Source organism: Chaetomium globosum, genomic scaffold (assembly GCF_000143365.1).
Source record: "Chaetomium globosum CBS 148.51 scaffold_7 genomic scaffold, whole genome shotgun sequence".
Lineage (NCBI taxonomy): Eukaryota > Fungi > Ascomycota > Sordariomycetes > Sordariales > Chaetomiaceae > Chaetomium > Chaetomium globosum.
The window spans coordinates 1,054,684-1,069,769 of record NT_165982.1 but is presented as its reverse complement, the minus strand read 5'-3'; the positions used below and the strand labels follow the sequence as shown (position 1 = coordinate 1,069,769).

Here is a 15,086-nt window from a genome sequence, read left to right as displayed (position 1 = left end):
CTGGCGATGGACTATTAAAGCCAATGCTGGAGATCCGAAGCCTAAGGGCGGTGGAACAGGTAATTGAGATGGATGGGAGAGAATTGCACGGGCTTGGGAAAGCAGTGAAGGAATCTATTATCTAACCCCGGCATGGCAGTTTAGAAGTTCCTATTGGCTGCCGACTCTGACAAGAACAGTCAGACCGAGCCGGGAACGATGGGAAGCGCGAGGGACGCTAGGTACCTATTTTGGGTCTGGTTGAGCCGCTGCGCCGCTGCGCCGCGGCACCGTTGTGCTAGGAGTAGAAAATGGATGACAGGTTGAAGAAAACGGCTTCTATTCCATAACATGTACCCTGTAGCTGTTCTGCTACTCCAGCCCGCTTTCCTACTTGTTTAAGCCAACCGCAAATTATCTGGTTGCTGTGGAGAGGGGGTGGGGACTGAGGGCCAGAGTTGGGGGCCAGAGTTCCAGGTTGTCTTTGAGGATGCGCGGGGGGCAGGGAGAGGTTGAAAGCGGCAGTTAAAGCACCAGGAGGTTTGGCGAGCTCACGGTTTAGTATCAGAGCTAACTTGGGTTAGTATGGTGCCTGGAGTTGCTGCATGTGGGCGAGCTGGCAGCTAAATAGCGGAATCCTGGACTCGGGTTTAAAGACTCCTCGTTCCGTCGGATGGGAGGTCTCGGTCCCGAGGGGCACTAAAGAGCTAGCTACAGCCGCGCCGTCGAGTTGCATAGGATGTAAGTTGCCCCGGGGCTTCCCCGTCGGCGCTGCTTGTTCTATAGTTAGAGACAGCACCTACTCTTACTAGCTAAAAAGAGTTTCAAGCTTGGCTCCCAAACCCCTCGCTCCCTGTGTCACCCGCCATTAACAAGGCCGTCAAAAGCTAGTAATAATTGCAGCGTAAGCACTAGGGGCTATTTGCTTGTCTCCTTCCTATCTAGACCCTGGGAGGTACGTGTGCTCATGCAAGAAGGAGTGACAGCATACGAAGACCGCGTCCCAGTTATCACTACAACGCAAAATCACGATGTAGCGTACATCAACGTCAAATAAGGCTTTTGGAGAATAATATCGCGTAAGTTATTCTAAACACAGCGTTCCAAATACAGACAATGTCATTCCCCAGTCATATATCGCTGCGTCGCCATCCCCGTCGCGCCAGGCTCAATACCAACGCTTCTAGCTAACCCCCATCTATCTGTTGTGGACCTGGTACGACCTTGCGTTGTTGATATTGACGCAACCACCAGTGGCGGACAGGGTGATGCCGCCCCTACATTCTTCCGGTTGACGGAAGACGATCTCTGCTGCGGAATTAGACCAACTGGAGGGAACTTAAACGATAATAACAGAAAGACTGACTGCTCTGGGCATCTTCGGGGTTCTGCTGGGTGATAACCACAGACTGGGCGTTAGCGGGAATGCCGCGGCACACGTAGTTGGGGGGGATCGACGACGGGAAACTGCACGCCTAGCAGAGCCGACCTGCAGTTGGCGCCGTTGTAAAAGCTGAGCCTGTATCCCTGGGACACAGAGATCAAGCCGGCAGCTAGGGACAAGCAAGAGAGCTTCGTGGTGCGAGTGTAGTAGCGTAGCTGCTGGTGGAAGCTGTGTGGTTGTTGGTGAATGTTGTGCGGGAGATGGCGTCTGAGATTCTAGAAAATGGCGGACGGCGTTGAGTTTATATAGACCTCTAGCAAAGGGGATGCCTCCTCTCACACGGTCCTGTGGTTGACGGCACCGATATTGGGTCAGCCGTCGAAAGTTCTCAGCATCACAATGTTGGTTACCATCCCCGGCTGATTTGCCAACACGGCGTTGTGTTCAAGAAGATAGAGGTATCGGCGACTTGGTATTGAGGCACGGTAAGTAGCGAGATACAGTTGGTCTGCTCGGCTAGAATCGCAATTCCGAATTCTGGTTGTACGGCATGCATGCGGTCATGCTCAGTGTCTGGCTCTTCCAGTCCCCTTTCCGCTGCCATCACGACGTGGTCGCCAGGCAAAATGCATCTTGTGCTGGCGCTTCGCAGAGGCGGGACACGACAAACCAAAGAAAGCATGTATTCATAGCCCGGTTCCTACATAAGGTATGCGGCCTTGTTTATTAAATCTCACAACCACACAACCCAGAAAGATCCCAACATCATCATCACCATCAACACCACCATGACCATGATCAAACCCTGTACTGATCCCCCGCCCTCAGCTTCCCCAACATGACCTGCAAATGCACCGTCCCCTCCCTCCCCGTCTCCAGCTCATCCACTTTCCCCCACTTCTCCTCCAGCACCCCAATCGCGCCCTTCAACCCAAACCGATGCAAAAACCGATACACCGCCGCATGCGCACTATCCAACGCCCCCACAATCCACGCATGATGCGCGCTCGCCGCCTCCCCTACAATATGGAACTTGCTATCCGCCGCCGGACGCGACAGGTACGGATAAAAATTACTATACTGGCCCGGCCCGAACAGCGCGAATGCCCCCGCCGTGTTCGGGTCATGCGACCACGAGTAGGCATGATGCTCGCCCGTGTAGGCCTTTCTCAGCTGGGCGTACGTGATGTGCCGCGCGTGCAGCCGCGCCAGGTCCTGCAGGATCAGCTCGACCAGCTCGTCCTCGCCGGCGGGGGACGCGCGGCTGACGAGGGAGGCCGCGCGCGTGGCGTCCTGCGCCCAGGTGTAGGAGGCGAGGAGGACGGCGGGCTTGGTCGGGTCGTCGGTGGTGTTGTAGGACGGGTACACGCACGTGCGGAGGGGCAGGTCCGTGGAGGCGACGCCGCCTTGTGTGATGCCGCAGTCGACGATCCACCAGGGGTAGGTGAACTTGAGGGCGACTTTGACGGAGTGGTCGTAGTGCAGGCTGCGGATGGCGTCTTTTTGGGAGGGGTGCAATTCGAGGCTGCGGAGGTCCATGCGGCCGAGGCAGCCGAGGGAGGTGGTGGTGAAGACGGTGCTGTAGCCGCGGCGGGGCTCGGCCTCGCCGGCGCACTTGACGGACATGTTGCCGTCGTCTATGGTAAGCTTGCCGTCCTTTTCTTCGATGGTGTTGCGCTCGATGGAGATGGCCTCGACGCGCTTGCCGGTCGTGACCTGGGTACGTAGCCCGGCATGCATGGCATCGGTTAGGAGGCTGGTGCCCCCCTCGATACAGTACCACTTGACGCCGCCAGGCTGGGGGTTGTCGAAGTCGAACGAGTCCATGACACTCTCGGAGAAGGCTTGGTCGAAGAGGTTGGTGGACGTATTTTGTGTTTCCAGCCACTGAACGGCGAAGAAATCGTACTTGGGCTCCGTGCCGTCCGGCCCACCTCTCTTCAAGTACTCGCGGGTGCTGAAGTCGTCCACCTTCATGAGGTCGGCAAAGCCTTTGTTGAAGTTCAAAGCCAACTCTTTCTTGTACGGGCCAAAGGCATCTTCGAGGATCTTGCCGACATTGTCGACGACGTGATTAGGAACGCAGCCCCCGTTTGCAGTGCTGACGTGATAGGGGTCTGGGCCATCCGTAAAGAAGTAATCATTGAACAGGTCAGGAGTGTTGGGACCCTTTAGATAGTAATCCCTTACTGGCATGTTTGTGAGTTTGAACAGGTCAAAAGTGCGCTTCATGGTAGGAATGTCTGGGTAGCGCATGGCACCGATGTCGTAGTAGTCATGGGGACCGTCGGTAAAGTGATGGGTATAGACGCGGCCGCCGACCCGGGAGTTGGCCTCGAGGATCTCGTAGGTGAGATTGGGGATTTCCAGGCTGTCCAGAATCATGGCGATGTAGAGGCCCGCAATACCCGCACCCACGATGCACACCTTGCGTGGTGGAGGCTCCTGCTCTTCAGGGCCGCCCAGAAACCCATCACGTGGAGACGAGGTGTCGGGCGGCAGGTTGTCATGGGTCCAAGGGGTGTCGAGTGGGACGCCGGCCGTCGACAAGAGACTTTTGGCTTCCGCCCCGGATCTCCGTTGCAGGACATTCAGTTCTGCGGCGAGCTTCTCGCGGACTAGCCGCCGGGCCCACAGAGCTTTCATGTTGTTGTCCCGGTTTGGGATGTGAGAAGCGATGGTTGTCGTGGTAGCCATGGCTCTCAAGCTCAACCAAAAATGGGACTGATGACTGTTCAAATGCTGTCAAAGTTGAGTTGAGTGGAGGCAGTTTGAGTTTGAATGCGCACCTTCAGCCCACGGACCCCCAGTTATATGTACCTCCATGACGAAAGACGTTGCCACTTCAACCCTCGTGTCCGAGTCCCCCTCCATGGTTTTCTCGTCCAAGTAAATCACTTGATTAAAGCGGCAAGAGCGCTTGAATTTGTTATACGAACCCGCCACAACCGCTGTGAAAACAACAAAGGGAAAGCAATTGCGGAGTCAGCGTTTCCCAAACAGTAACCCTCTGCAGGTTTTGCTGCACCTGGTAACTTTGGGGCCGCGTTGTGACGCCCATAGTTAGCAGACATTGGTTCGACGCCCCCCTTATTGCGGGGATCAAGCAGCCCGCATAATTTCAGCCAGCCTTCGTGCTTGTCACTCCGCAACTCGACCTCGCCCTGCGTCACCATTGGGGAAGAGGCATTCCACCACGTTGCGTACGTTACGTAGCAAAGAGAAGTTGACTTGTCTCGGTTGGTCTCACCCGAGCTTGTGTGCTGTGGGTTGCAATCCCCGTGTGAGTACATTTGCCTAATGAGTACCATCATACCATGCATGTGCCCGATATGTAGGTGTCTTCGGCCAGTTTCATCTTTGCCAGCAATTCCAGTTTTCCCGCAAATTCCGTGGCATCAAGCAATCTTTCCCGCACCGATCTGACAGAGGCACACCTAGAAGTCGTCATGGCCGTTGAAGTCTACGATGTGGTCGTTGTGGGTGGTGGTGCAGTCGGGCTCGCAGCTGCCTACGAAGTGGCCAAAACCAAGTCCAGCGTGCTGGTGCTGGAACAAAACAACTTCTTCAACCAAGCCGGAAGCTCCGGCGACCTGGCTCGGATGTTTCGAACCATGCATGTCTTCCCTCTGTTATCGGCATTGGATCACCGAACTAACCACTCCCCCCATAGGTACACCGAGAACTTCATGGCCGACCTTGCGAAAGAGGCACTGGACCTCTGGGACGATCTTGAGAAAGATGCTAGTATCTCTCTTCGTTGGATGAGCGGACTTCTCAACTTCGGCGACAAACACATGGGTAGTGACACCCCGGAAGGTCAGTCTCGTTCCTCAATTTAGAGTTTGAGACCGCTCGACGCCTAAGCATGAGACTTATGCATACACATTCAGGCACGCTATTGGGCCCGATCCCTAACCTCGAGAGGCTCAATATGCCGTACAAGGAATGTAAGAAAATAGGGTTATTCCGACGTGCCTAGGAGGCATGCAAAGCCAAGACGCGCACAGGGGAGCTAATAGTCGCAATCTAGTGACGGCCCAAGAGATTGAAGCGAAGTATCCCTTCAAGAACCTGCCCTCGGACTGGATGGGCCTCTATGCACCCGACAACGGTGTCATAAACGTCCAGCTCCTATTGCGGACGCTGCTGAGCCTGGCCAAGGACTACGGTGCCGAAGCTAAGCAGCACACCCAGGTCGACGGAATTGTCCCTTCGGCGAGCGACAGCAACATCTGGGAGGTGCACACAACACGCCACGGAAATCCGGATGAGAGTGTGACCTTCAAAGCGAAGAAGATCGTGATTGCATCTGGCGCCTACGTCAACCATGTGTTACAGCCAAGCTTTAACATATCGCTTGATCTCGATATCTGGGAGATGGTTGCTTGCTATTTCAACGTCAACGCTGGACCACAAGGAACAATCTTTCCCAGTAAGTTCGTCTTTTATTCTCTTTTCTATTGCCATGGCTGCCATAAGAGGCACTGACAACCTATAACCAGGCATGTGGTTTCAGTTTGCGCCTGACAAGGACAACAGATCGCAGCTCTTCTATGGCTTCCCCACCCTACCCTGGGGCCCTCCCAACGTTGCCCGTATCGCGGTCGATGCAGCCACCCGCCGCATCAAGGACCCCATAGAAAGACAGACGAACGTCGTGAACCCTGACGACATAAAGGATACGCAGGAGTTCGTCAAGAACCATGTCGTCGGCGTCGATTCGACTGTCCCGGCTTCCACATTGACTTGTCTACAAACCAACGTGTTCGGTGCGTGACGTTTACATCGTTCATGGCTAGACGGCAGGCACATATTAACTGATAACACTTGTACCACTCAGACAACATGTTCGTCCTCGACTATATCCCGAAGGAGTACCTCGGTAGTGGCCCGGAGAAGAGCGTTGTCGTCTTTACTGCTGGCTGGGCCATGAAATTCGTCCCTCTACTTGGAAAAGCACTGGCGGAGATGGCCCTTGACGGCGCTTCCGAGTATGCCCGCGAAGAGTTCTCGATCACTCGTAGGGACAAAGATGGCAAGGGCATTATTGTGGCCGGTGAGCAACATGACCTGGCGGGCAGGCTGAGTGCGTTCACTTTTGAGGGACAGGCCTCGGGGTCATCCGTCAACGGGGTTCGCAACCCGGGACTGTAGGGTTCTTACTTGTGCTCGGCAACAAGAAAAGGTTGCGCTGGTCAACCAGAGTGATTCGCACACAGCAGGTGAGGCAAACGAGAACAGCCGCGCTACGGATACTGCAAGACAGACATTGGACCCGAGACATGCATCAAGTGAATGTGAAAAGCGAAGTGTTGGCAGCCAGCACAGTGGAGGCTTCGTTTGACACCCATATTGTTTAGTTATGACCTTACGTGTATCCAGCCCAATAATATTCTGGATGTCCAGGGGCACAATCACTCAAGATACGACTTATCAAACCCCCAAAAACACATCCTCAAGGTGAACCTTATATGTCACACTCAGCCAGATATGAAAAAACCACAGGCGGGGAAACCTCCCTTAAACCCCACCCCCCCCCCAGCCCGAACAACCCTCACCTCAACGGCTTCCCCATCGCGCGTATCCTCGCTCCAAAATTCCACTGCACCAGCGGCCCCACCACGCCAAACACCACCGCGATGAGCGCCAGCACGGTATTCGACCAACCCCAGCCCAGCCGCTGTTGCATGGGCGGGGCAAAGATGGGAAACACAAACCCGCACACCATCCTCAGCACCTGGGACGCGCCCATCGCCGACGCCGTGTAATCCGGGAACGAATCCAGGACATACGCCGACATGGCGCTCGTGTGCAGCAGCAGGCCGAACCCGACGATGGCCGCGCCGACGTCCGTCATGATCCAGTGCAGACGCGCGTTTGCGGACCAGCCGTACCAGAGCAGGCCTGTGGGTATGAAGATGGCCCCCGGGAAGGTGAGGGGGATGCGGTACTCGGGGGCCGTGGCGCCGTTGGCGCGGCGCTTCAAGACCCCCCAGAGGCGGTCCATGGCGTACGCGCCGAGGAAGTTGGCGGAGAGGTTGCCGATGGCGATGGCGATGTAGTGCAGTCCCGTCTGGGCGACGGACTCGTGGTAGACGTCCGCGTGGAGGATGGCGAAGGTGGCGAGGAGGTAGTAGAGAACTCCGAAGTTGAAGGCCATGAAGACGGAAACGAGTTGCAGGATGGGCTGCGTGGCGAGCATGCGCGCCGGGCGGGCGATGCTGACGAGGAGCTGGCGCGGGAGGGTGGTGGTGTGGGTGGCTTTGTTGAACTGGGTGTAGTGCGGGCGGCCGGTTTGCGCGGTGAGGCGGGCGGCTTTGTCGCCGAGGATTTTGGCGTGCGAGGTCTCGGGGAGGAGGACCAGGGCGAGGAGCATGAGGGCGCTACAAAAGATGGCGGCGACCCAGAAGATCCAGCGCCAGCCGATGGTGTCGGCGATGGCGCCGCCAAGAAGGGGGCCGAGGGCCGGGCCGAGCAGCGGGACGGCGTTGACCAGGGCAAAGGATTGGCCGCGCTGTTCGGGCGGCCAGATGTCGCTGGTGATGGGGAGGGCGATGACGAAGTCGACGCTGCCGCCGATGCCGGCCAGGAAGCGGGATGCGACGAGGGTGGGTTTGTTGTGGGAGAAGCCGCTCACCACGCTCCATCCGCTGTAGATGAAGCCGCTCACGATCCAGACCGGCTTGCGGCCGTACACTTCGGCGAAGGGGGCAAGGAGGAGCGGTCCCACGGCAAAGGCGAGGATGAAGATAGAGAGCGCCGACTCGGCTTCGGATGCAGTCATACCCAAGTCGAGGCCGAGGGCTGGCAGCGCCGGCGCGATCATGCTCCCCGACATGAGCGTAACGAAGCCTCCGAGTGACACAAAGATGGAGATGATCCATTTGAGCGCCGGCCGCATGTTGACCGGGTTGGCGGGGTCATCCGGGCCATCCCAGGTTACCTTTCCGGTTGTTAGCTGGCCGCGCAACTCGCGCCATGAACACCATCATAAACAGGGGGACATTGGAGGGGGCTTGCCAAGCCGGGGTCGGGCTGCTCGCTAAGGTCGATGTTTTGCAACTGCGTCTCGGTGCCTTTTTCCTCGTCGCTCGCGGACGGGAGCGTCGCTGTCCCCTCGACAACGGCCACCACCTGCTTCTCATCCTCCTTTTGGGCTTCCTTCCTTTGGTTCATGGTAACAGGGTGACTCATTGAGATGCGCCTTCGACTGCAATTGAGCCAACGAAAACAGCAAAGAAAGAGAGAGGTCGAAGTGAAAAGGAGCCAAGAACTGGGACTCGAGTTGCTGACATGGTGTGCGCGGCGGCAACCGATCGGTGTTACGAGTCGAGCTGCACGGCGTGTTGCCCGTCTGGGCAGTTGCCGGTTGGACTGCGCTGCACTGTCATCGCAGTGACAGTGCATATGCTCGCTATGATTGCGTGGCTAATGTGAAGGGAGGTGCCACCCTCGGCCGAATTCGGCAGGTACTATGGACGGTTTTTACACGCGCCGTCACGCAAACACATGGAAAGCACCCGGGACGTGTACCCAGTGGTCCTGGGTAGGGAGGCAAGATAATCTCGAGACCCTTTGGCAAGGATTGGAAACTTGGCCAACCCCAGTCTTTGCAGCAGTTCAGACAACCAGAGCGACCCGGAGAATTTCCTTCGTCGAGACAAGGAAGGAACTCTGGAGAGGATGATGATCAGGCCCAGTGGCCAAGAGAACTTGCCTCAATCAAGCAAGAAGCAGCCTCGCCATTATTTTTCAACTTCGTCAATCAGCCGTCTTCAGCGCCGCAGCACACAAGTCAACTTGCCGAAACACAGGTAGGGAAAAAAGACTGAATTGAGAGTTAACCTGATGCCTAGGTAGGTACAGGCGGTCAGGCCAAGCTTTAAAAACCCAGAGTTTTCTGATTTTTCGTTTCCCTCATATTTCCGTCCAGCATCTGTCATCCACCCTCATCCAACCCAACAAGAAACCCAGCTTCCAGTTCACAAAGACCGAATCCAAATCAAGTTCACACAAGAGCGCGCTCCAAAAGAAAAAAAAAAAAAACAAGCAGAAATACCAGGGGTGCCCCAGCCTTCAGGTTGTCCTTGTTGAGATTGGCCAGTGGTCGAGGGATTTAGAGCTTGTCGACGACGTAGCGGGTGGCGGCATCAGCATCCTCGCGCTTGTCAACGACATAGCGCGTCGCAGCGTCAGCATCCTCGCGTTTATCGACGACGTAGCGGGTGGCAGCATCAGCGTCGGCGCGCTTGTCGACGACGTAGCGGGTAGCACTGTCGGCATCAGACCGTTTGTCAACGACGTAGCGGGTTGCGGAGTCGGCGTCGGAGCGCTTGTCAACAACGTAGCGAGTAGCGCTGTCGGCATCCGATCGCTTGTCAACGACATAGCGGGTAGCTGAGTCGGCGTCGGACCTCTTATCAACAACGTAGCGGGTGGCGCTGTCGGCGTCAGAGCGCTTGTCGACAACGTAGCGAGTCGCGCTGTCAGCGTCGGCGCGCTTGTCAACCACATAACGGGTGGCCGAGTCGGCGTCCGATCGCTTGTCAACAACATAGCGGGTGGCCGAATCCGCGTCGGCGCGCTTATCGACGACATAGCGAGTTGCGGAGTCGGCGTCGGACCGCTTGTCAACCACGTACCGAGTAGCCGAGTCAGCGTCGGAGCGCTTATCGACTACATAGCGGGTGGCCGCGTCAGCGTCGGCACGGGGAGAGAGGTCTAGGGCATTGTTAGAGTTGCTTGCTTGTTTATTTGACAAGAGGTAGCAACTCACTAGGAATAGCAATGGCGGTGACGAGAGCGGGGAGGAGGAAGAGGGCGGTGGAACGCATCTTTGCCGTTGTTGTGGGGAGAAAAAGGGTTGTTGGGTGGATTGTGCTGGATGGGGCTGTTGGACAGGACTTGAGTTGCTGTTGAGGACTCTGAAGATTCAAAAGTCGACCGGTAATCAGGCGCTTGACCGCCGTTTTATTATCAATTCCAGGCAATCCGAATGGATGCCTTGGCTGAGACTTGGACTGGGTCGTTTTGCTCACTGCGGACTTGCCATGGCTGAGGAGGTCTCACGGCGGAGCGCCTAGGGTCCGAGCTGTGGACGGCAATGTCAGGCTCAGTTCCTCTGTCATCGAACCAAAAATTTCATCCAGAGCAAACCGATACTCAGGATTCAAGGATCTATTACCCTGCAGTCTCTGTTGGTTCTACAACCTCAGCCCCGACTGACCTGGATGCTGCACAGTCAGGGATCGGGTTTGTGGTCTTGATGGCTGCCTGCAATGACACATGTCATTGTTTGACGGCGTAGTGGTGAAGTCAACATCTCCAAGTCTGTCATGATGGGAGGACAACGCAGACGCATCGTCAGGCCCGGTTCTCTCAGTAGGGGAGGTAGGTAAACACCGAGTACACGATGGCTCCACAATGTCAGCCTTGACCGTGCATTTTCAACATTGGCCGTGGATAGGAGGAGGGACCTGGAGGTCATGGATCCATGATCCACAGACTCGAGAAGTCCTGGTTTAAAGCAGACCAGGTAAAGATATGCAAAGAATATTACGGTATGTGAATAAAGGGGTGGTTGGATAGGAGCATACCCCCTTGCTGGTACTCCCTCATACCTAGTGGGGAGGGGAGGACAGGGGTATGACCGTGCATGGCCAACCTCCCACCCAGGCCAAACCTGTGGAACTATCAGCCCTATCTTGCACTCGTAATGATCGATCTGGACTTGGGGATCACAGCCCACCCCGATTATACCCCGTTTACCTCTGAATCTCACCTTTCCGCTGCGTGCACTACCGATTTTTAGTCACCACCGCCAACATGGCCTCCGAATATGGAGAGAGCACCTCAGGCAGGGCGTCCTCAGAGACGGCACGAGCAGCAGAAAGTTCGAGTTCACCAAGCGTGGACGAGTTCGAAAAGGCGTCGCTGATGCGGGGAGATGTGCCCGATTCCCCGCGAAATAAGCCCTTCTGGAGGCGGCACTTGCTCCCCGCCGCTATTCATTTCTTTATTTTCATTGTCTACATTACGGTGGGTATCCTGGCGCTAGATTCACGGGCTAAGAGCGCGGTGGGGGGGGCGGTCATTGTTGTGGTGTAAGTGCCGAATTGAGTTAGTTCTACGCTGTTTGGTATGCAGGACTGATTGTGGTGAGAATATAGCGCCGGCAAACGAGATCATCAAGTACGAACTGCAGACGTTCAACTCGGGAGATGGACATGAAGGGCCGTATTCGGGGTATCCCCGACCGGACCTTGAAAAGGCGTGGACTGGTTTGCTTGGACGTGGGTTCTGAAACAGGTTACCCTCTGCATTTAGAGGCTCGGCTAATACATGGCAGACATGAACGTCCGACTCGGACTCGAAGATCTAGAAGCTTTCCACCGCGTGGAGGACGCCGTGCAATTACCCGACGGTTCAGGGTACGCGGGGACATTGAATGTCTACCACGAGATTCACTGCGTCGTAAGTCAACATTCTGGGTCTAACAAAAGAGAACGTGAAGACTGACAAAATTCTCAACAGAGATGGTTGCATACACACATGTACCAAGAGCATTACTACCCCAATCTAGACGACGCGCAGCGCGAGGAGAACCGGCTGCACTCAGAGCACTGCCTGAACCACCTGCGCAAGTCAGCCATGTGCCACGGAGATGTCGGCATCATCACGTACCGGTGGGGCAACGACAGCCGCCGGCCATACGCCGCTGCCACCAAGCACCAGTGTGTCAAGTGGGACGCCCTCGCGGAGTGGACTAACGAGCGGACCATTGACATGTTTAAGCCGGGGTATTTGGTGCATCCAACGCTTGGTGAGTGCGAGCCCCTTTTCGGTGCGTGCACGGAGCGGAACGGAAACGCTGACATTTGGCGACAGGACCGGTATATAGGGAGGGAGAGGAAAAGGATCTGATGGATTGAGATGAGATGAGGGGCTTTTGTTTTGATTGGTAGCGAAAACCTAGCTTCAATAGCTTTGAAGTTTGAACCTATCTAAAGTTGTTTCTTCACTTGTTTTTATTGTTCTGAATGGTGTCCCAGTGTAAGGCACCTCATCAGACTATTTGTGTCCTCCAAGCAACTGGCAAACGACAAGATCCTGAGGAGCACTTGGTAGAACATCTGCTACAGCATGAGAAAACCCAGGTGATACTGGATAACAACGTATTTCCTTTCCTGCCACGATGTCAAGACCAGACTACATACATGCTCTTGGAGGGGCCCGAGAACGCAAAGAACGGACTTAAGTGAGATTGTATGAGGTTTATCTAAATGATGTCTCTAACATTTTATTTTACCCCCACCGCTGGCCAGTACCACGGCCGCTGTTGCCGAAACCTCCTATTCATAGCCAACTCCTTAAACTTTGGAAACCACTGTCCACTGTCAGCACAGTTCACTGTCACATTAACCCAGGAAAGCTTACCGGTGTCCCAAACCCGCTGGCGGAATCCCAGCCCGGCGTAGCATGAAATCCGCTGGTATTGCATCCCTTTGAGCTCCCAAGCGTGACATCCGTAAACGCCTCATGCCCACCAGCATACAACCAAGGGTTCAGGAACCCCATCGGTGGCTCCCCGGCCGCAAGCAACGCATCGTTCACCAAGGCCACCATAGCCGCAAACGTCGGGGCCGAAGCACTCGTGCCATCGACCAGATAGGTTTTCCCATCCCACACGATCGGTCGTCTGTACCCCTGCGCCGCCACATCCGGGTATGCCCTCCCCTCCCTACGATATCTTCCTTCATACTCCCTTTTAACCACACCACCCAGATACGCATCGACCACACTCCTTTTCCCGCTCTGGTAACCCGGCCGCTTGAAATGGCGACTGAAGCCACCCCCCGAGACAAAGCCATTGCCGTCATTATAGGCCACCTCCTCTTTCACCACTCCACGCGTAGCCGCCACGGACGTTCCGTACGGACAAGACGCAGGAAAGGACGTCACGAATTCCTTGTCCGCGCAAACCTCAGGCTTACCCACGCCCCAGTCCCCGGCCCCGAAAACGATCGTCACCCCGCGCAGACCCAGCTGTGCAAAGCCCTCGCACACGCGGCGCGCATAAGCGGGGGGCACGGTGCTCTCGTCGTCACCATACGACGTGGCGACCACGCGAGGAAGCGCCTCGTCCGGTAAGGCCAGCATGTACTGCAGCCAGGTGAGGAAGGGTTCGTTGGTGTTGGTCGTTATCGTTTCGCTGGGGATGAAAGGTGGGAGCGCCCCTCCCACGGTGTACGCGATGAGGGGCGTCGGAGCGGCAATGCCGAAGAGAATCTGCGCGTCGAGAGCGCCTTCGCGGCCGTCGCGTTGGGCGCGCTGTGCGGGTGTTAGAGGGGTTTGGAAGTTGATTCCGCCGGCGACTGGGTGAGAGATGAAGGAGGCTTGGGCATCGGGACGGTAGAGGCGGAGGAACAGGTCGAGGTCGGTGAGGTTGTTGAACTCTCCCGAGTAGTTGACGAGAGCCATGCTGTTCTGGTGGGCAGCTTTCGGCGCGTAGGAGTGGGCACCGTAAAGGACCCGGATGCAGAGGGGGGTGACGGCGCTGGCGTTGCAGGCTTGGGATACCGTGAGGTTCTTGGGGAGGTGGAGGAGGTCCAAGAAGGGGACACTGCCTGGGGTGGAGGCTTCCTCCGTAGCGGCTTGATTGAGGTCTTCGCTATTGTCCTGGCGGGGCCGGAGAGGGGACGCCGCAAAAAGAAAAGAGGTAGTGGGCTGGATTGACTCGATGTGGCCATGAAGATGCGCTGGGAGCGACCATGACGGGGAGCGAACGGCAAGGGAATTTGTTTCTGAATGGTGGAACTCGGAGTATTTGGTCTGCAGAAGCGTTTCAGCAGCGTCTATGGTGATGTTGAGCGTGATCCAGTCCCTGGATGGGCTGTAGCAGTCTGGGCCTGCTACGATACCGTGCTCCCGAAGCCATTTATCGACAAGTACAAGCGTTGTTTTCGATGGTCTGGCGAACTCGTCGACTTGTCTGGCGTTGAGATATTGGCGATATCGAGGATGAGACGGGTCTGACACTGCGTTGAAGCGTGAGACGCGGGAGTTGCAAAGGTTCTTCTATTTCTTCCGCTCACCTTCCTCCAAGTTGCGAATTATTTCATCCATCCGGCCCTGGGCCAAACCAATCTGGAGGTACATGGTGCGGCTCTTGTCGGCCGGGCGCACCATTCTCCAGCCAGATGGAATGTCATGATGCTCTTTCAGCGCATATGATGCGACGACAGATCCAAACAGGGTGAATCCAAGTAACCTCATTTTGACTGGCAGCAGGATGTGACACTCCAAGAGCAAAGACTACCTTACATGTCTGGATTCTGGCAAGAGATTGAGCGTTTTCCCGCCCTTGTTGACAGGCATGACCTACTGCCGAGCTGGGCTGTGGGGAAAAGGAGGCAAAGGACGGACAGATGCAAGCGGGGGGCGTGTCACACATAGCAGACATGGATGGAACTTTGGAAGGGCTCGAAGGGGTGGCTCTACGGGACAACACCTCTCTCATGCAAGGTAACGACGTGGCCACGTGGGATCCGAGTCAAACCATGCATTCTTGCTCACCGTCCCGTCGTTTAAGCGCAATGCAAACAAGCCGTGTAATGCCTTTCGCTTTATTGCATATGACCGGAGCTGATTCTGAGGCTGTGGGATTCGGATGGGGGCCATGAGGCGGTCGCCAACACGCAGTCACGCACTGTCATCGGCC

At 56.1% G+C, this 15,086-nt stretch overlaps 6 protein-coding genes across 6 annotated transcripts; 2 read left to right on the top strand and 4 right to left on the bottom strand.

Moving 5' to 3' along the window:
• Nucleotides 1-2,161: 2,161 nt before the first annotated feature.
• Nucleotides 2,162-4,060, bottom strand: CHGG_09923 (uncharacterized protein; the record flags this gene model as incomplete). Its single annotated transcript, XM_001227849.1, has 1 exon — nt 2,162-4,060. One exon carries the CDS (start codon nt 4,058-4,060, stop codon nt 2,162-2,164), a length of 1,899 nt encoding a protein of 632 aa, XP_001227850.1.
• Nucleotides 4,061-4,812: 752 nt separating this feature from the next.
• On the top strand, nt 4,813-6,520 carry CHGG_09922 (uncharacterized protein; the record flags this gene model as incomplete). The annotated part of the gene is made up of 6 exons (XM_001227848.1): nt 4,813-4,967; nt 5,037-5,182; nt 5,257-5,313; nt 5,397-5,798; nt 5,869-6,135; nt 6,207-6,520. The coding sequence occupies 6 exons, from the start codon at nt 4,813-4,815 to the stop codon at nt 6,518-6,520; spliced, it is 1,341 nt and encodes a 446-aa protein (XP_001227849.1).
• A 400-nt stretch (nt 6,521-6,920) lies between these two features.
• On the bottom strand, nt 6,921-8,542 carry CHGG_09921 (uncharacterized protein; the record flags this gene model as incomplete). Its single annotated transcript, XM_001227847.1, has 2 exons — nt 6,921-8,309; nt 8,363-8,542. The coding sequence occupies 2 exons, from the start codon at nt 8,540-8,542 to the stop codon at nt 6,921-6,923; spliced, it is 1,569 nt and encodes a 522-aa protein (XP_001227848.1).
• A 940-nt stretch (nt 8,543-9,482) lies between these two features.
• Nucleotides 9,483-10,200, bottom strand: CHGG_09920 (uncharacterized protein; the record flags this gene model as incomplete). The annotated part of the gene is made up of 2 exons (XM_001227846.1): nt 9,483-10,087; nt 10,143-10,200. The coding sequence occupies 2 exons, from the start codon at nt 10,198-10,200 to the stop codon at nt 9,483-9,485; spliced, it is 663 nt and encodes a 220-aa protein (XP_001227847.1).
• Nucleotides 10,201-11,191: 991 nt separating this feature from the next.
• Nucleotides 11,192-12,297, top strand: CHGG_09919 (uncharacterized protein; the record flags this gene model as incomplete). The annotated part of the gene is made up of 4 exons (XM_001227845.1): nt 11,192-11,469; nt 11,748-11,839; nt 11,949-12,188; nt 12,254-12,297. The coding sequence occupies 4 exons, from the start codon at nt 11,192-11,194 to the stop codon at nt 12,295-12,297; spliced, it is 654 nt and encodes a 217-aa protein (XP_001227846.1).
• Nucleotides 12,298-12,665: 368 nt separating this feature from the next.
• On the bottom strand, nt 12,666-14,641 carry CHGG_09918 (uncharacterized protein; the record flags this gene model as incomplete). Its single annotated transcript, XM_001227844.1, has 3 exons — nt 12,666-12,752; nt 12,803-14,220; nt 14,461-14,641. The coding sequence occupies 3 exons, from the start codon at nt 14,639-14,641 to the stop codon at nt 12,666-12,668; spliced, it is 1,686 nt and encodes a 561-aa protein (XP_001227845.1).
• Between the last annotated feature and the right edge of the window lie 445 nt (nt 14,642-15,086).